General features: G+C 41.7%; 2 protein-coding genes across 2 annotated transcripts; both read right to left on the reverse strand.

Moving 5' to 3' along the window:
• Window positions 1-1421: 1421 nt before the first annotated feature.
• On the reverse strand, window positions 1422-10052 carry FOMMEDRAFT_170268 (beach-domain-containing protein). Its single transcript, XM_007269928.1, has 35 exons — window positions 9704-10052; window positions 9428-9652; window positions 8761-9378; window positions 8478-8709; window positions 8262-8426; window positions 7736-8211; window positions 7592-7679; window positions 7434-7542; window positions 7049-7380; window positions 6498-6995; window positions 6197-6447; window positions 5902-6131; window positions 5711-5845; window positions 5503-5660; window positions 5303-5425; window positions 5088-5247; window positions 4983-5039; window positions 4690-4933; window positions 4561-4633; window positions 4446-4509; window positions 4209-4392; window positions 4120-4154; window positions 3980-4066; window positions 3803-3929; window positions 3624-3747; window positions 3502-3561; window positions 3312-3452; window positions 3105-3259; window positions 2701-3048; window positions 2326-2645; window positions 2100-2265; window positions 1741-2044; window positions 1655-1680; window positions 1496-1602; window positions 1422-1439 (listed from the first exon to the last, which is right to left on the reverse strand). Exons 1-31 carry the CDS (start codon window positions 9905-9907, stop codon window positions 2205-2207), a joined length of 6084 nt encoding a protein of 2027 aa, XP_007269990.1. The 5' UTR covers window positions 9908-10052; the 3' UTR covers window positions 1422-1439; window positions 1496-1602; window positions 1655-1680; window positions 1741-2044; window positions 2100-2204.
• Window positions 10053-10406: 354 nt separating this feature from the next.
• On the reverse strand, window positions 10407-11718 carry FOMMEDRAFT_160043 (uncharacterized protein; the record flags this gene model as incomplete). The annotated part of the gene is made up of 3 exons (XM_007269929.1): window positions 10407-11232; window positions 11287-11359; window positions 11484-11718. The coding sequence occupies 3 exons, from the start codon at window positions 11716-11718 to the stop codon at window positions 10407-10409; spliced, it is 1134 nt and encodes a 377-aa protein (XP_007269991.1).
• Window positions 11719-20532: the final 8814 nt, after the last annotated feature.

Consider the following 20532-nt stretch of genomic DNA (forward strand, 5'->3'; position numbering starts at 1 on the left):
TGCGCAGCAACTGCGACGGAGCGCATGTTCCCTTTACCCATCCTTTCCAAATATTTGTGTGCGATAGTCATTGGCCCAGCTTAAACTCCATGGATGACACGGAATACTCAGGGAAGAGGGGTTAAATCATAGTAATTATGGTTTCGATCTTGAAACTTATTACATTTTGATGTATGCTATATACTGGACACATTTGATAGTGTAAATCCGTAGTCTTGCGCAGTCAGTTAGCCACTTCAAATCCATAAAGGTCTTGTGAGTGTAGACATGTCATCCTTCTGATGAAATCGCACAGAAATCGCATGAGTTCGTATTCCAATTGGGTTGAAGTTAGTAGCAAACTTACCTATCATCTATCAAATTACTTTTGTCCAACACCGTTATTTCCACTTTGCATCGTACCGAAAGACGAATCCTTCTGGGAGACAGTATCAGTCCATGAAGTTTCTTCAACCTGTGTAGGATAAAGTATACTCACGCTATTGACCGCTGAGTTGGCTCTTTCGACTACGTCCCGACCAGTGCTGTTTAAGTTAATACTTACAAGCCCTGAGTTGGATGCAAGATCATTACGATGTCTCGAACGAGAGTTCAACCTAAGCATTGAAACTGAGCACATTTGGATGGAAACGATAGAAATATCGACAAACGAGGCAAGCAAGCAGTTTAGGTAGACTAGAACTATGTCAACCGCAACCTGGAAGAGCTAAAAAATGAAGCACTTGCGCGTTGGGAATACAAGGTCCACAAGAAGGTATACAAAGCCGTTAGGGACCAGATACGTGCCAATCAGGCCTATAACGCCCCAAATACACGTGACCAATCCTGTTGTTATAGTGTAGATTATGAGTTGGTTCATGATCGAGTCTGTTTTTTGAACGCCGGAACGGAGGCGAAACAGGAGAATTGAAAGCGCTAGAGCTATTGCCGCATCTGAAACGATCAGCAGGATTAGACCTGAACGCTCAGTTGCCAGGAAGTGCAACAGTTGTAAACTGTCAGAGATATGGTAAATTTGGCCGAAGTAGGTAACGGTGATAGCGAATTGACTGAGAACAGGCATAGATAGTAACCCTGCCAAGGCATGGTTTTTCCCGCTCACTTCGAGACAAAATGAAGCAAATAAAACCTTTCAAGGATGGATAGTAACTTACAGTACCATAAACGCATGAGAAAGCTAGCTTGCACCAGAACAACGACAAAGGAACCGATAATATCGCAGTCCACAATGTGGCTAGATACTTCCTTTAATATTTGATAAGGCGTAATCAGAAGATGAAAACTCACCGCTGTGGATGATACAGAGCCGCGAGATTCCCAAAGTTTTTGACCAAACATACGTACAAAGACTGTAGGAAGATTGCTTGGAAGACAATGACCAATGTAAATACCAGGAATACGTATGACTTGATCGCCCGACCATCGAACTTCGAGCTATTCTGATAATTATGCTCGAATGAGAGGCGGAGGTGCCTTCAATCCAGGATATACGTACTTCATAATATAAGTAAAGCTGGATAAACGCCATGCCCCACAGCCTATTAGTACAAGTTCAGCGTCGAAAACGATACGCAAGACAGAGGCAAGTACACTGCAGAAAAGCTGCAGTATTGTCAGCGTACAACAACCCGCGTTTCAAGTCGATTAGACTCACATGCCTGCAAGGAAAAGGCAACCTAGCTTTCAAAAGACAAATAAGTGTCTTAACCATGCGACTAGTTTTATTTAGTCTAGTCTTACTGTACTGTCCAGTGCTATTGGAGAGTCGGTAGCCATTTATGATAGGTAGCAGTGGGAATGAGAGAAGTGGAATGTGTGATGTGTGAGGTCTTCCTTCGTTTGAAACGAACCGACCTTTATCCAGTTAACTTGTGTTCTATTTGACTTGATACCAATGGCGAATGTCGAATCCGATCATCACATTGAGATCCCACCGATTGCACCGCTCTTAAGTGAGAATCCATCGAGTTCCATATCCTTTGTAATGGAAACACAAAAAGGCCTCGAACGCGGGAAATACTTCAGTTGCGTGAATCAGACGAGCCTGTAGCGCAGTTCGTCAGGGAAGTGAGCTTCCTTGAGCACTTGATTGATACTACCTGCACGAAACACGACATCAACTAGCTTCACGGACAATTGGTACGTAGTGTATTGAACTTGAAAACGTCAGCGAACATTACGCTGTTTAAACTATCGCGAGAAGATTAATCAGGAAGATCCCATGAAAATACCTTCCCACCCTCTTCTCCGTGATAAAGAGATTCTCTGAGAAAAGCCCGTATATCAGACTGAATAAATACTCAAGCCTATTTCATCCGCACTTACCCAATGAACTGAAGCGCTGTGACCATCGGCGTTCTGTCGTCGTATCCTTCTCGACAACGCAGTTTCTTGAGAGTATAGAACTTCCATTGTGCCCTCTCTCCAGCGGGAGTGTCAGACGCGGTCCAAGTACGAAGTACGATCGCACCCGAGCTCATCCCCGTTGCTAACATACCGAGTCGCGCATACTCACGTTCATGAAAGGCTAATGAGGTTATTCTGCCGTCGGTAGGGCTAGAATGTGTGAGGTCAAGCTCGGCAATTTGGTGTGCATTGATCGTGTGCAAACACAGCTTCCTGTCGGAACACGTTGCAATGTTGCCCTTGTAATATATAACTATCAGAGCCCACAGTCATCCTGGAACAAAAGTATCTTACCGTCGACTCATTTATAGCAACAAGGTGAACTTTGGATCTCTCGCTGACGTCATCTCCGATGATCTTATGATCAATAGAATGGGAATATATGGCCCTGTTAAGGTCCCAGATTATAGCAGTACCATCCCCAGAACCGCTGACGACCAACGACCAGGCCTTGCATGCGGCAATGCATAGAATGGCTGCCGTATGGCAACGTAGCATCTGTACCTTTGAGAATGAAGCTTTGCCATCCTTCCGTTTTAGGTCCCAGAAGCGAACCATGAAGTCGGCCGAACCGGTAACAAACCGGTCTGAGTCCACAAAAGCCACGCAAATGCATGAAATTGTTTCGACAACCTGCGTCACCTAAAGTACTAGTGATTGGACTCTAATGTCATTACTATCAACAGCTGCACACATACCCTTCCATCAATGAGTAGCTTGATACTTTGGTCTACGTAGCCCCACGCAATTTGTTCATGAGGATAGGAGGGCACACAAAGCAATTTCGCTGGGCAAGGAATTACGCGCTCTGATACCATGTCAATTGCAAGAGAAGCCACAGGTTCGGATATCTCTATCCATCCGATGAGTCATTAGTAACTAACTGTTCGATGCTCTTTGCATACCTGCGACTGGGCGAGGTGACTGAACAAGAAGGTGGAAGTCTTCGACAGCACCATATTGAGTCCCTAAGGGTAACGTAGTCGGTCCTTGCAAAATGCGAGACGGATGTGGAGCGTCGAATAGCTTTCGTGGGGTCTGCCCAACTTTAAGCAGATTTAGAATCGGACGCGTATTGAGGCTAATATGACATACAGTTATGAATTATGCCTACGGTCGCCTTACGCTCCAGCTCGTCCTTTATCTGGTCGAGATCTGAGTTTGAGCAAGTGTGAGGTACTCGTTTACTCCGGCGACAGCATGAAAGGCGGATGTACCTATGGATCCCTCGTAACTGAATGGATGGAAGACGTTGAGCGAGTTTACATCCCGTTGTTTATAACCCCATATCAAATCAATCCAGGACGGAAGATTCTCACTGACGAAATCCGATTCCAATGCCTGTAAGTGTTCTTTTATACACATACATCCAACAGCAAATTAAAAATGTAACAACCTTCCGATGTTCTATGACAAACAGTAACGGATCACCCTTCGCCCATGGTGGAAGCTTTACATCATGAATCTTCTCTCCAGTATTTTGCTGGACACCAAAATTGACATTTTCCAAGTTCTGCAAGAACCTAATTGCTATTAACAAATTAGTAATTCAAGAAAATGGCCTCAGACACACTCTGGACAAGTAAAGAACTCTGGGATTAGCTCCCTTACATCCCCTCGTAAGTCAAGCGAAGCTGAGTTGTAAGCGCGAGCAATGTCGCTATAGCGACATAAGTCAGTATCAGCTCCTATGTCGAGAGGTGGAAGACTCACGTAAATAAACGATCTGGAAGGTCCCAATCACCGCCCTTATTTCAAAAAAAAGGTCAGGACTAAACGTGCGTTTACATCGTGCCACTTACCTGTAGTGTCTTGAACATATGCGTAAAGGGCTCTAACCGGATAAGGAAGTGGCAAACGATCATGGATGAACTAAAGTGTGTCCCGTAATGAAAAGGTGCCTCTCCGACACTCTTCAGATTCTCGTATCGCTGTCGAGCGGCGTCACACCTTGCATCAGAAAGAGCTCCCATTGGTTTAGTCAGACTAGCAACTGAATAAGCATGTGGTCTTTGTTTTCAGATAATGGGAGTACTCACTCTCGGAAAGTGGAAGCGGATGTGAGATCGAGTGACGCAGAGGAATAATCTGCAAGTACCCATGCTACAAAGTAATTTCAGCAACAAAGCATATAAATCTTTGAACGCTACGTACGGAATACCGGATATTGCGTGGCATCACCCGGTGTCCTCCCAGACGTCTGATTGAGAATACTTAGGTACGTAAACTTCAGACGAAGCGGAACATTTAATAACAGTTTAACGAGTAGTAATAAACACCTACATTACTGATCTCACGTGCTTGCCACTTTCGCTGTGCAGTCGCTAGTTCGTCGCGGAGGTCCGTCATGACCCTTGTGGTTGCCCTTCCGAGCAACGGGGTGCGGTGCAAAACCAACGGTGATCGAGAAACAGACGTGCTACGAGCGACGACAGAATTTGCCAACTTGTCCGAGATTTCCTGGCGACGTTGTTTGTTCGGAAAGACTATCAAAAGAGACCGATTGTCCTTGAAGTAGAGCTCCAGTCTGAGGCAATTTAAGGGACCAAATCTCCAATCGTATAAGGACAACTCACGCAACGTCGCGGAACAGGCAGGTTTTTCGACTAAATGACGCTAGCAGATCGTAGGTCCTGGAATTTGAAGTAAGTAAAATTATGACCAACAACATTAACTCCCACCATTTTTGCGCGCTTTGTCCACCGTCGAGTTCGAGGACAGAGCCAGGGACAGAGAAGAGATTCCTTGGTGCGTGACATGCCTCAACAATCTCTCCGTCTTCATTCTCAACCAAGCCATCTAGCATGTACAAGTGAGTACGCCCAAGTATGAGTAGCCCCGCTGTATAGGAGTCTTATCAATAAACAGAAGGCCACTAAAACTTACTTCAACTTACGCGAAGAATCTACACCGACTATGCGCGTTACTGTACAAACGGCGTCAATGACATCACCACTTTCCAGCTCATGACGAACACGGCGAAGTTTATCGTCAGAAAATTCGTCAATCCACTCGTCTCCTGAGAACATTCAAAAGTTCATGTACGATTGCATTAGTGGATGTGGTTGCATACAATAGTTACGAGTTAAAGCATACCACCATGCGGTTGAAATTCGTAACCTTCGGCCCACGGAGGTACTACCAGTTCAACTTGAATGAAAGACTGCGCATCGCTTTCCGGTTCCGTGACCACACGCGTCTGATCACCAGACGTGCCGAAAGACAGGGTTTCGCGCTTTCGTTGCAGTTTTTTCCTAATACGGGTTTGACTTATTCTGATGCGAAGATAAGTTATAGTACGTACCTCACACGACAGGGCCCTTCTGTTTCGTCTAGAATCCAAGAGTGAAGCAGCCCCTCCATAGCCCAGAGACCTCTATCGTCATAAAGACCATCACGCCATTCACTGGTTTGTTCTACATGATGGCGATGTTCTCGACTGGGAACATGATCACCTTTGATTAGTATGTAAAATTCAAGTATTTAATAACGTACATGTCCATCGCAGTCCTCCGCAAGCGCTTTCTTTCGGTGAGTACTATGCTCTTCCGCCACTCGCGAATCTTAGTCGCAGTTTTAATATAAGCCCGTTCACTAAGCATGTGCACGCCAGCGTGTGTACGGCTAGCATCGCTTGATTGCTTGGCATGTCTTTCCGTTGTAACGCTTTCATTGGAAAGGTCCAAGTTCAGCAAAGTTTCGGCTTGCTGAAACACTGACAGCACCTAATTAAAGGAAGGACCATCCAGGTTAGAGCCAACACTACATCATAGGAAAGAATGAAAAGGACCTGTTGCTTTTGAGAGCTCGAAACAGCGTTGTCAAGTGCTAAAGCCACGGCAAAATGGTTTAGCTTTTCCAACACACGAATGTAAGTACGCCGGTTAGCTTCTACGACGGTAGCCTTCGATACAAAGACGGAGTATGTGCTTATGAGCAGGGCGGTGGTCTGCTGGGATTTGAATGCCTGTCGAAACGATGCTGAACTCGATTGCAAGTCTATCAGCTCCTCAAGCAGCGTTTCGACAAACGTCTCTGCATCTGTGAATGCATAAGTTAGCTTACGGCATAACAATGCAAATGCTCCTTACCAGTTGCTTCTTCGTCAAAGACATCTTGGGTGATAACAGAAAGACCATGGTCTAATGCAGCGAGAATAGCAGAGATCATCTGCGGGCAGACAATGGCGGTACCGCGTTGATCAGACTGCGCCTCGTTACTGTCCTTAACTTGGCCTAGTAAGACATCAAAAGCGGCACGTTGAACCTCGACGTTCCATACGGCTGGTAGAGTCACCCTTAGAACTGTCCAGCCACTTACGAGCTCGAATTTGCGGATGAATGAAGTAGACATCTTTAAGGCGAGGCTAATGATTGTCAAAATTTGCACGGCGACAGTCGGAGATGGTTTATCTCCCAAAAGTAGCAAACATATTCGTGGTAGAGGAAGTACAGACGAGAAGCTTGCCAAATTCCTCCCCATTGACAAGATCGAAACGAAAGCAACAAGCACCTGTTCCGCCTTATTGTATAAGCGAGTTCTGTCTAGTTGGGAAACAATCGACCGCGGAGACAGCTCTTGGGAGCCATCTATGGTTCCGAGATTCCTTAGAATCATTCATGATAGAACGAAATGGAAGTACCTTCGTGGAGATTAGCGGCCAGAAAAGACACTATTGGTTTGATTGTGTCCTCGGCTGAAAAACACGCCTGAGCTACGCACTTCAAGGCCGATACGAGGAAGGCATCCATTTCTGCAGAATACCAATTTGTGTGCAATACGAAAAGCAGTCGTCGCACCACGCCAAACTTAGCAATGCGTTGTTTCGCGTTAAATGAGCGATGCTTGCTTGTCCTTAATAACGTCGCAAAGTGTTCGAGATGCATCTGCTGAATTTCTGTTTTTGTGGACGCCCATAACCCAAAGTCGAGCGCTATTGCTCTATAAGCTATAGTGTTGACTACGGCAGAACGGCTGGTTTCGCACATTTAGGGTGGCTCAGAGCGTTTGATAGATGAAGGACATACTCGGGATTGCGGAAATTTAGACCCAAAAACTCAAACAGCGTTTCAAACGCCGTCAGGTTTATCAGCTGTGCCTTCGAATATAGAATATGTGCAAGTATATCGAATGCATCTGAAACTAAGTTAGCGCGACTTTTATCAAAGAAGCTACAGACGCGTACGGATGTACTCCATGTCTTCAGACATCTGCCAAGAATTCCGTGAGCCATCCGCGAAAATACCTAGCGTTCTCGACAACTCGTGTGGAGTCTAGCAAACAATTAGACAAATAGAATAAACCTCCTTCCATGTTAAAATGAGCATACAGAAGCGAGTTCGACTAATCGCAGCGTCACTGCTGCTCCTCCAATTTTCCACAGCGCCGTATCTAGACATTCCCGCGTAACACTAACAACATCACCAAGTATTTCCAGACGCATGCGATCCGCTGAAGCCTTAGGACTGCATACGCCATTCTCGATGTAGGTAGAGGAGACATCTCTGTTCCCATCCGCTTTATTATCGTAGTTGGATCCGAGGGCTGTAATCGAGAAAAGGAACCCTTCCTCGGCAACGCCAATTCCATCCATGAGTATGCGGAGGGTAGAAGAACTACTCGGAGCAATCCCGGTTCTTGCACTTTGGATACGGCCTGCCTTGGTGCGCTGCGATACGAGGCTGGAAAGGAATATGTTAAGGGACGTAGAAGCTTCATATGTCAAGAATCGGTAGAGATCTTTGGTCTGGAAATGTGCATAATAACGTGGGCCGAGATGCTGAATGATATTTGGGATCTCATCAGCTGCAGATTTGTTTTAATTGGTGTGTCAACGGGAGTTCGATTGAACATACATAGCGGTAGAGAGAGCAAATATGACGATGCGATAGACCAGCTCATTCGGGGCGATAATGTCGAGTCATTACTGCCAACAATGTATCTAATAGTCTGCGTCGTTGATTCAGTTCGTGGATAAGCCCATTGCCTGGAGTCAGACAGCACCCCATCGACAAAGACACCTATCTCCAGGTCAGATATACTGTTCAAGAATTCTATTAAAGGTCACATACGAATAGTCGGGTTCGTCGCTCTATGAGGATGGTGGATTAGCACCACGTGGGTCCAACGCGATTTCCCGATTTTTGAGTGCTCAAGCAACGTTCCTCCGCTATTCTCAGAGCTAAGCAATTCCAAGATGCCTTCACGTCGTATAGAAAGGCAAAATAGTACACGCGACTTCGACTGGATTTTGAGGATGGGGTAGGAAGTATCGTTAGGAAAACGTTCAACGTACAACCAGATCTATTACACAAATCAGCCGCCAAGCCGTAAGAGGTGAGGAGACCAGCGAACCATGAAAGTGAAGCCTGTCGACGGTAAACCCCGAACATTCTGGTCACCGAACTGGAGTGCAGCTACCCCTTCCATCGAGAAATGCATTGGCCATCTTGCCTTCATTCCTGAGCGAATGATTTCTAGAACGTCTGGATTTAAAGCACCATCTCTGGTGACTGCGTGTTGGAAGAGATACCGGACATCTTCTGTTTCTGCTCCAATGTCAAAAAGCCTCTTCAGTATTTTCGCATTGGGTACATCGGACAGGAGGACACGATCAAGAATATGCCTGAAGAGTTGCGTGCCGCTTAACAGGGCCTTATTCCGATGGTTAAGACAGACCGCAGTCTCCACGAGCGCAAAGACAGCTTTGGGCAGAAAAATGTCCTCAGCGGGAATACGCGTGAGCGAGGTTACCAATACAACATAGCAAGCAGGATTTTTTATTCCCCGCAGAAGCTCCTTGAACCCATCGAAATCAGTTTTTCCCTGCGATCGTAGGGTCCCAAACACGCTCGACAGAGCAAAGTTCCCGTGAGCCAGCGATAATAGGAAGCCAAACACCAGATCAGCCGTCCGTTGGTCCATCAAAAGGGGTTTCAGAGCTTCCTCTAGAGATGTATAGCCAACATGATTCTAAGAAGTCTGTTTAGTAGAGTAAAAGGACCAAGTGACCGAAACTCACCTGGAAATACTGGGAATTCTCTATATTCCCATTCATGGACTCTGCAAGGAGATTGAACGCTAGACGCTCACATTCTTCTATTTGCATTAACTCAGAGCCTTCCTGTTCTATATAGGAGTGTAATATCGACAGCACATTTATTAGAAGCAAGTAACCATCCAGTTCTCGGAAGACGTCTTTTGTGCACGGTTCCTCGATCATAATCCGTTGTATTTCATTCATAGTCTGCAAATAATGTCAGCAATAAGTTGTAATATGATATAAATGTAGACGCGCCTGAATCTTTTCGTCCAGGTTATATGCCACTTTCAATGATTCCACAGAGTTTCGCATCACCTCAATTATCACATCTCGAGCAAAGTTCTCCGCAGATGCCGTTTCCTGGTCTTCGCCATTCTCGAATGCTGTCCCTGGCCGGGGTGAGAGGTCAAAGTGGTTGACAAGAGGAGTAACCAAGGGTGTTAAAAGTCGTCCGAACATGGTTGTTGCCTCTCGCGCATGCTGACCGGGAACGGTTAGTCCTGCAGTTGACGTCGAAGAATATTCAATTCTATAGACTCTCGGATATATATTCTATCGTCAATTCGGATGAGCTATAGGTAGTGAACGACTTGAAAAGTCGTCCAAACAATGACTGCGAGGGACACTGGACAGAGGATGAGACGAGGCGAAGTTGTTGCGCGATCGCGTTACGCGTGGTTAGCCGCGTTAGATTGAAATTATTACATAATAACATTTGCAAAGGCTAATTGACTAGTATCATCCACAAAGGGTGTGGTATTAAGATACGATTTTTGTCAGAGAATAGTCGACGATAGATGCGGTTTACGTCAACAATAATCCAACATGGAAGGGCGAGGTGACCATCCACACGCATACCTATATTATACCCACGCGCTCATAATGTATGTATTGTTTACAATCACATCTTTATACTACTACAAAGAATATTAATAGTTCAGCTCGAGGCCATCAGATGTTAAGCACAACTCAGGTAGAACGCTTCACCAATAACCTTGAGGCCTGTCCATCTCAATCCTTTGAATCGCGCTTGATCACCCAAGAAGTCAAGCACCCTCACACACTCAACAGGTTTTCCCCTGCTACTGTGCGTTACTCCAAACGCATAGTGATCTAAACGTGCATGTGCCTCCGCAAGTGCTTCTCCAACGTGAACTCCGTTTTGGAATTCACAACCATTTATTTCGAAATGAATAGCTGCATTGAGGAAATCCGGTGTTGGTAGTTGATCGTGGCGACGTCGACTAAGTCTCGTTGCGAGAATGAACTTTTCGCGAAGGCTGAGCTCTGCCCAGCATTCTTTCGGGAATGCCTCCCACATTCCTCGAAAAATCCCATCGAGGAGAACGTGTACGGTCATTGAAAACAAGGGATTGGGATGACGAGGTGGGCTAGGATCTAGATTCTCGAGCTTTACTTGCATTTCCTGGTAGGTGGGACAAGAATGAACGGAAACGGGGAATCCGATGAGGCGTTGACCTGGCTCCGGCTGTAGCCATTCAGTATTGTGGGGCGCTGTTCCGTCCTGAAAGCCAACAAAGATAGTAATTGTGCTTAATGCCGGGACGAAAACCTGCGCATGGGTTGTAACTTCGGGCAGCAACTTCCCGTCGAAGATTGCAGTAGCAGGCGATAGCCGAACATCCCACGCGAACGGATTATAAAACTGCGCGTCAAACATACTGTTCAAATGTAACACGCTCTCCTTCTCTTTGCCAGAGCAAAAACGCACGTAATCTAAATAGAACGTCGGATGTATTTGCTTAGGGGTCCCATCGTATTTGCTGGTTGTTCGATGAGCTTTGAAACATTATCGTCTTGGTAGGACTGTGACATACCTTTGTGATGTAACTTCATCCTTTACCACTAAATAAGCAGCACGATGTTGCAAGCGTTCGTTTAGGTAATTGGCTATATATTGCAATGATGTGTAATAAAATACTTCCGGTCAGCGGTAAAATTCTTCCTTGATTTACGTGAGTACTTACATCCCATCCATATCCAAGATTGACATCAGGATGGTTATAGTACATACCAAACAGATATGCGGGGAAAGGTCCTTGAAGGAACACCTTCGACGATGCAGTAGTATTCTTTACAAATTCTGGTATTGCAGGTGCCCTGCAAGGCATCAAGACATTGAATGAGTGTTCAGGCATAGACTTGTATTGAAGCTTCTGGGCCGTCTCTTGAATAAGGTCCGACGCAACCTGTCGGCAGAACCGAGGTCGAGATGGGGAATCGTACACGTTAGGCAGAGATGAGCTCATGCTGACTGAAGACAGACACATACAAACAAGCGGGAAAGAGGCAACCAAGGCTCGTCTACTGCAAAGCTGATTTTAAAGGTACACGACGTGGGCCACGAAGTGTGGTGGTTTCGCTATGCACTTGAGTTTCTGTTGGATGGCTAGGCCCTTTTGAGCGTTGGTAAAGCTTTGGTGTCCTCACTTGGGACGACTTGCGGCCCAGGATCGTTCAGCGTTGGCCCAGAGATGGCCACATGAGCCCCATTACGATCCTCAACAGAGGTTGAGTTGAGGAATTAAAACCCTATACTCGTCTGCAGGAGAATATTAACGAGCATCAAGCAGAGAGAAATATTAATGCTGGTCATATAGTATAAGCGAATCGAGGACTAGTTGCTGTCCAGAGTTGCTGTATATACCGCCAGCAATACTTTGTTGAGCTCCTTATTAGCAGTATATTTTGGCTACACCAAGACAATTGATTGTACGAGAAGTCGTGAAAGTTTAAGGTACGCCATTACTGTTGAGAAAGAATACAATTGAGGTTACTTGAGTGTAATCGAGTTGACTGAGACTGAGTGAGAGTCTGGAGGGCGACATGATTACAGGTGGGTACGAAAAGTCTTAGTCACACCATACATAGTAGGAGTTTCTCATGCCTGCATTTTGACACAACACATTAACTAAAGCTATTTTATTTTTCATTGATTTACAAAATTACTGTAAATCTGAAGAATCTGCCTTCAATGCACGAACAAAACATCTCAATCTATGTAAGGACTTTGTACAATGTTATATTCAGAACAACTACATCAATGTACACTATGTTCTATAGTTACTGTGGACCAGTTCTGGACTGGTCCACCCCTCCTTTACCTGGACTGTAACCCGGACCTCTTCATACAGTCTGGGTAAAGGAGGGACCTGGACCCAAACCTTTGTGGACTGCTGTTAGACCAGACCTAAGGTCCAGTCCAGGTCTGGTCCAGGTATAACCTGGACTAGTAGAACTTATACTTACAGTCAACTCAAGAGTACATCCCTAATGTGAGTAGAGGAGTTCAAGCATCCTACAACAAATAGTGTCTATTCTTTTTTTTGAAATATGTAGCTAGTGCTTTATACTAGACTATTTACAAAGAGAATGATAATGAGTTTTAAGAATTTTAATTACTTTAAAAGTTTCTGGAAGAAGTCAGTTACACTACTTTGTATCTACAAGCCCTGCACCTGAAAACACACACTCACAAGGTATAGAGGAGCCTTGTATAGTAAGGTAATCCTGAGCTATGTGAGCAAGAATTGGATAATGAATACTATTCTCCTAAAAAAGAGTGTTAGTATAAGGAATGAATGAAATATATAAGCTCTACTTACTTTCCACCATGTGAGTATATTAAAGTTGTCTGTTTTCTTAACAAGAGGATCTTTAAGGTAGTGAAGAAGTTCCTCTCAAGCTACCTTAGGCATGGAGCTTTCATACTGTAGACAATACTCTATAGTAGTTTTTAAGTAACTCATACTTAAGGTAGACAAAGATAAGGTTAGTAGCTTCACATTTAGTAGTGGACTTCCTAGTGTAACCTCTGAAGAAGCTTGATGACTCTAAGAAAAAGTTAGAAAAATATAGTATAAATGTTTTCTACTTACCTACAAAGTCCTCTAGCAGATTTCATCTTTATACTTATTAAACTAGAGTAGAAAGTTAATAAAATAAAGAAAAAGTTAAAGACCAGACTTAGAATTCTGTACTTTAGACACCTTGACCTTCTTAACACTCTCAACAGTAGATGTCTTAACAGGCTTGTACTTCCTAGCTCCCCTTAGTTCATTACTGTTAAGTGAGTTGTTCTCTAAGTCTCTTTTTTCTATAATAATAGTCTCCTTATACTTAGAGGACAGAGCATTTTAATAAAGGTTACAGTATAAGTAACTATTAGTAGTACTACTAGCAGAAGTACTCTTCTGTACTTTCTACAGGTTAGGTAGTAGTGAAACAATATTATTAGTTAGAGAATGTAACTATTCTATCTTTAAAGTATTCTTAAGAGTACTATCTATACAGAGAGTAGGTCTTTCTAGATCTATAAGTGTAAGAAGAAAGCTTATACAAAAAGAGCACAAATTGTAGTTCAACCTAGTCCAAATATGTAAATTGTAATACTATAGTACATTTTCCTACAGTTTTATAACTAATTCTACTGTATTTTAATACTTATTTCTACTACTTTATATATGTATTAAGTAAGGAGTAAACACTCTGAATTATATGTTAACTCAACTAAGTATTCTTGTATTAAAATAGAAACATGGGTCCTAGGTCTAGTCCTTAGTTCTTAAAGTCTAGTCTAGTTTAGGAAAATATAGTATTTTCTAGACTTAGAACTAAACCTATTCTAAACCTAATTAAACTAGACCTATTATAACCCAGACCTTAGGTTTGGTTCTAGAGTTGACCTGGGTCCTGTTAGGACTGTAAGGAAATAAGTACTCATTTCCTTACAATGTGGCCAATCTATTTCTTACCTAATATAGTAACTTGTGCCTCTTTTGTGTAAGGGCCTCTTAGTCTATATTCTCTAATACACAACACTCTGTTAATTCTTCCTAACCTCTAATGTGCCTGTTAGCTTCACAATATTTGTTCTTATTATTTCTTTAATCTTATTCTCAAGTTTCATTCCTTACTTTACTCTTATTATTTAGTTATTATAAAAAGTAACTTGTAAATACAGTAGTTTTTAAGTTTTTTAACTCTTCTTGTATTCCTACTTGTTCTCCTAGTATAAATCCTAGCTGGTAGCTTTGGAAATATAGTTAGTTTAAGAGCTACAGGTCTACATTCACAGTTTGAGAGTACTATTAACTTAGAGAACACATCTCTCCTAACATAAGAGTCAAAAAACTCATCTCTACCTTAAAACTACTCTTAGTCTGAACTACTACTCAATTAATATCCTCCTAGTCCAAGCTACTACTTGACTATCCTCTTTATCTGATTCTACTCTCTCTCAAGTCTAAACTGTTGTTCAATTTGTTTCCTGTATATAGTTAGAGCTACTGTTTAACTTTCCCTGACTCAAGCTACTACTTAGTTACTCTTCCTACACAATCTACTCAATCTGCCAAATCTACCAAATCTGCCTAATCTGAGCTGCTACTTGATTGGTTTGCTTAAGCTGAGCTGCTACTCATTTGAGTATTCCTTACTCTCTTTATAAACATACCTTTTACTTTCTTAAAGAACTATTAAACTGATTTACTATCCTATTAACTCTATATTGTCCCTTACTTATTTGTTACTTCATTTTCTATTATTTTATACTCTACTCTTAAGGTTGTATTGTTACCATCCTTTACTCTCTTTCACTCTTTTGAGTTTGTGTGTTGTCTTTATAATTTGTATAGTTACACTCTTTTCTAAATACTTTTTAACTTACTACTTGTAAAGCTTAATCTCTAGCCTTTGTTTACTAGTTGACTAGAGCCTCTCTTAAGTAGTAATGCCTTTAGAGACCTTACAGTCTGAAAGTCTAATATTGTCTTACAGTTATTTAGTGTTATTAGATAAGAGTTACTAGATTGTACTTAGAACAAAGTACATATAAGTAACTTAAGAGTTTAAAACTGAAAGATTAAAGTTGTCTAGACAGTAAACTAGTTGAAGGAACATTTCCTAAGACTTAGACATTATTCATAATCATTCACACTAGCCTCTAACAAAGACCTAAATGTTTTAGAGCTTGCTTAAGCATTTGAAAAAGTATTCAGTACTTTAGAAGTTAATTTATTAGAGCTAGCTTTAGAAACAATGTCAAATCTCTTAGAAAACTCTTCTACACTCTCCTACAAGCCTGTACAGCCTTAGTAAGGTGTATATATGTACTTAGACATGAATTCAGTCTCTCAATTGATTACAAAGGCTACTAGTCAAACTGTCACTATAGTAATACACTATACTCCTACTAGAAACTGTTACAGCTCTCTACTTTTACACTTTTAGTTTTACAAGTTCTACACTCTTCTGTATTAGAACTTGAGACTTCTGTCCCTCAGGAGTACTGTCTATAGACTATATACAGGCTGACTCTCTCTATAACTCTTACTACTACCCCTCCTTACTTTATTATTCTGTTCCTTTGTCTACCCCTTTATTCTTTGTTTATTCTATAGTCTTTTACCCTTTGTCTATCCCTTCATTCTTTGTACCTTTATCTTTAACCTTTCTTTCCTTCATTTCTTTGTGGCTCATTATTCTTAGTAGCTCACCATTCTCTGAATACTCTTGTATAGTTTAGTATATATAAGTGTACAAGATTAGACTGGTTCTATAGTCTTGATCTTATTTACTCTAGATAGTGTCAGTAACAGTATAGAGGGGACCTGAAGGCTCAGTAAGGGGACCCAAGCTACAACTATCCTACACAACAGAAGTATGAAACACAAGTACTAGAATGTAGTCAGAACTTGTAGAACAAGCAGAGAGAGAGAGTGAGACAAGAGTAGAGTATATAGAGTAAGCCTAAGAGTACAGGACTACCTAGAGTAGACAAGATCAAGACTACAGGACCAGTCTGATCTTGTACACCTATATATACTAAACTACACAAGAGTACTCAGGGAGTATGAGTCACTAAGAATGATAAGCTACAAAGAATGAAAGAAAGGAATGTCAAAGATAAAGGTACAAAGAATGAAGGGATGGACAAAGGGTAAGAGACTATAGAATGAACAGAGAATGAAGGAGTGGTCAAAGGAATAGAATGATAAAGTAAGGAAGGGTAGTAGTAAGAGTCAGTATACATATAGTTTATAGACAGTACTTCTGAGGGACAGAAGTCCTGAGTTCTAGTACAGAAGGGTGCAGAACCCTTAGAACTGAAGGTAAGAGAGTAGAGGATTATAACATTACCCCCCCCTCTAAAACCAATCATCCTGATTGGTGAACATTAGGCTTGGTCAGTAGCTCAGGTATAGGTTAGAACAGTAGGGTTTGGAAATCTGTAAGGCAGAGTTGATACAGAGCACCTGGATGAAGTTGATAGAAGTCTTAGATCACTTTAGTAGTATGGGTGAGATTCTCAGCAGGTTCCCAAGTGTGTTCTTCAACCAGGTATCCCTTCTAGTAGATAAGGAACTTGAGCTTTCTGTACACTAGCTTAGTATCTACTATGTACTCTACTTTGTATTCTAGTTCAGAACTGATGAGTTCTGGTAGAGGTGGTAAGGGTCTTTGTTGTAAAGGAAAACCTGGATCATAGTACTGAGACAGTAGAACCTTGTTAAACACTGAGTGTATACACTTCTATGTTGCTAGAAGTTAGAGTTTGTAAACAGAGGTACTAACCTTCTTTTCAATAACAAAGGGTCTGAAGTACTTGTTGTCCAACTTCTTTATTAGGCAATCTGTGGTCAGGTTAGTAGCTTCTAGCATAACTTTGTCACTAGACTGGTAATCCTTAGCTGTAGACTTCTTCTGATCATAGTTCTACTTCATAACCTATACTACCTTTTCTAAAAGAGCTTGTGTATCCTCTCTGGTTCTGTACATCCATTCTACAAAGTCTGTTACAGATTCAGAACTACTGTTCCAGTTCAGAACTGTCCCCTAGTACAGATGTCTCCTATGATTGAGGAAGAACAGAGACTGTCCTGTTGTAGAGTGTTACTAGTTATTGTGTACAAATTCTGTCAGAGCTAACTATTCAGACTAATCTGATTACTGATGATTGATGAACATTCAGAGGTAGAGTTTGATCTCCTGATTGACTCACTCAGTTTGACTGTTAGTCTGTAGGTGATAGGTAGTAGAAGGGTTCCCTTGAATTCTGAGAAGTATATACAAGTCCTGTATAAATTTTGACTCAAATTATAGTCTACAATCATGAATGAGCTTCTAAGAGAGTCTGTGTAACTAGAAGATGTGATCCTAATAAATACACACTATACCTTCAGAAGTGAGTTCTGTTTAGGTTAGAACTGTGTAGACTTGTTTAGAGAATCAGTCAACAATTATACAGATAGTATTGTAACTCTAAGACTTGGGTAGCTCACTAATCAGGTCTACTGAGACTTCTTCCTAAGAGTGATCCAGGATCTAATACAGATGTAGGGGAGCCCAAACCCTTGTCTGGTAGGCCTTAGTCTGTTAGCACATATTACAACCAGTCATGTACTTTAGGATTTCCCTCTACATTCTGGGCCACTAGTAGTTCTAAGTAATGAGTTCCTGTGTTTTGTGTTGGCCCAGATGTCCTACAGTTGGATTGTTGTAATAAGCTCAGACAATGTCCTCCTACAGCTTCTGATCCTTCAGAATGTACAGTTAGCCTTCCTAGTAAACCTGTCCATCCTTATCCTCCTCCTAATCCCTTGCCTACTTCTCTAGCTACTTTACTACAACCTAGTCCTGTATGTATTTTAGAGCTTACTGTATACAGGTGACAAAGTCAACATTCTCAGATTTGAGTCAGATCTCTCAGATTGTCTTAGACACAAAACAGGAATTGTTTAGGAGAACAAGATTTTCATTATCATTCTCCCCCCTTTTATAACCTACTTGTCTTAAGAGTAAATCAGCTTTTGTCATTTGTGTTCTAGGTTTGTAGGTTAGTACAAAGTCAAAGTCCTACAGTTCTAACATCTAGCAGGCTTAGTAGTAGTTAAGCTTCTGAGACACTCAGAAGTACTAGAGATTAAGGTGATTACTCTAAATCTCAAACTTCTGTGTAGTACTAAGGAGATATTAACACTACTCCTCTAGGGAACAGACAATTGTAAGGAGTTTCTTATTATAAATAGGGTAGTTCTGTTCTGTTACAGAGAGGGATTCTAATCAGAACACTATTAGACACTACTTTCTGTTAATGAACTAGGACAGTACTACTCTATTTACAAAGTTGGAAGAGTTAGCTTTGACTCAGAACTTGTCTACAACTGTCAGAACTGCTAGTATAGACTTGCTAGTAATGGCCTGCTTCAGGAACTCAAATGTAGACTGCTACTGATCCTCCTATTACTAAGGAACATCTTTGCTAGTGAGATTGTGTAGGGGTTGGGTAATAGTACTAAAGCTTTGAATAAAGTGTTAGTAGTAGTTCACAAACTTAAGGAATACTTAGACTTGTTTCAGGTTCTAAGGTTGTAACCAGTTCCAAACTGTAGTTACCTTTACTGGATCCATGTGAACCTCTCCTCTACTAATCACAAAGCTTAGATAATCTACTGACTCCTACACAAAAGAGTACTTTGCTTCTTAGAGGAACAGTTTATTATCTTAGAGCTGTTGTAGAACTGCTCAGATTAGTCAGTAATAGTGCTTGACTGTCTAGGTGAAGATCAGAATGTTATCCAGATACACACTAACATACTCTAAGTCAATCAGATCTGTAAGGATGTGATTCATGAATGACTAGAACATTGTAAGCAAGTTAGTTAGTCTAAAGAACATTATAGTTAGTTTGTACAATCCACAATTGGTTTGAAACACAGCCTTCTACTCATCTCTGTCTTGGATCCAAATATTATTGTATCCCTATCAAATGTCCAACTTAGTAAAAACCCTGAATGTATGTGTCTTATTAATGAGCTCCTGAATCAGGGGGAGTAGGTACTTGTTTTTGACAGTACCCTTATTAAGACAACAATAATCCTGGACTGGACAGAGCTTCCTATCTTTCTTTTTAATAAAGAAGAAAGAGGAGGCTATAAAAGACTTTAAGGGTTAGATCCAGCTGTTTCAAAGATTTTCCTGAAGGAACTTGTTGAGCACCTCCTACTTGTCTCTGTTGAGCAGGTAGACCTTACAATCCTTAGGTTGGAAACCCTTAGTCAATTCAATTGTATAGTCCTAGAGACAGTGTTCAGAAAGCTAGTCAAATTCCTCTTCACTAAAGACTTCAGGAAACTCTCAGACAAAATCTGGCAGGCTGAGTCTATGTGTGTTCTAGAGTAGAGTTGTTCTGAGAGGGTTCTAGACTGGTTCTGTCTTAGACATCCTTTAGATTGACTCTGTTCTACCTTGACTAGAATATGTATCCATATATCTATCCTAGTCAAAGAAGAACAACTAGTCACCTTCATCAGAACTGTTAGTAACATTGGAAGTGTTTACATCTACTCAGAACAGTAGTGTAAGGTAGCTGTAAGACTTGGGACACTGATCAAATGTAAGTGTCTACTCTAACCAGTCAATAGTAGGGTTGTAAGCCTTGAGTCATTTGAATCTAATAAAGATGTCTGTCTTTCTAAGGTTAGTGACTCTGAACTCAATACTTTCCTTATAATCCTGAATAGTTATTCATAGTTGGACAAACTCAGTAATCCAACCATTCTGGTTCAGGGTTCTGTCTACATTGTATACTAGGATCAGAAGTAGAATGTATTGAGTAGGAAGGTAGTGTTCCTACACAAAAGCCTTATTAATGTACAAACTAATGTATCTACTATCTACTAGAGCCATTGTTTGGATCTGGGGGGATTCTAAGAAGGGAGCTAAGAGGATAGGGACTTAGAGCTAGTGCCTGGAACATTCTCAGATGAACTGCTACTTGTTCTGAAGGGAATGTACAGCTTGTGTAACTTTGTTGTTTAAGAGGGTAAGTATATGTACTAACATTTCCTCATTAACCTCTCTCTTTCAACAAGGATGGACCCATGTTCTCAACTGTAAACTCAGCTGAGACTATCCCTACTTAATACTATAGACAAACTACTAAGTAGTGAATAGAGCTAGGTAGTGTTCTAAACATTCTAAGATCTTAGAATGTAGAAGTAGCAGGTTAGATTGTACAGATTTAGACTTGGATGAAGTGTGAAGAGAAGAATCAAAAGAAT

This window comes from Fomitiporia mediterranea (genome assembly GCF_000271605.1).
Source record: "Fomitiporia mediterranea MF3/22 unplaced genomic scaffold FOMMEscaffold_11, whole genome shotgun sequence".
In the NCBI taxonomy this organism is placed as follows: Eukaryota; Fungi; Basidiomycota; class Agaricomycetes; order Hymenochaetales; family Hymenochaetaceae; genus Fomitiporia; species Fomitiporia mediterranea.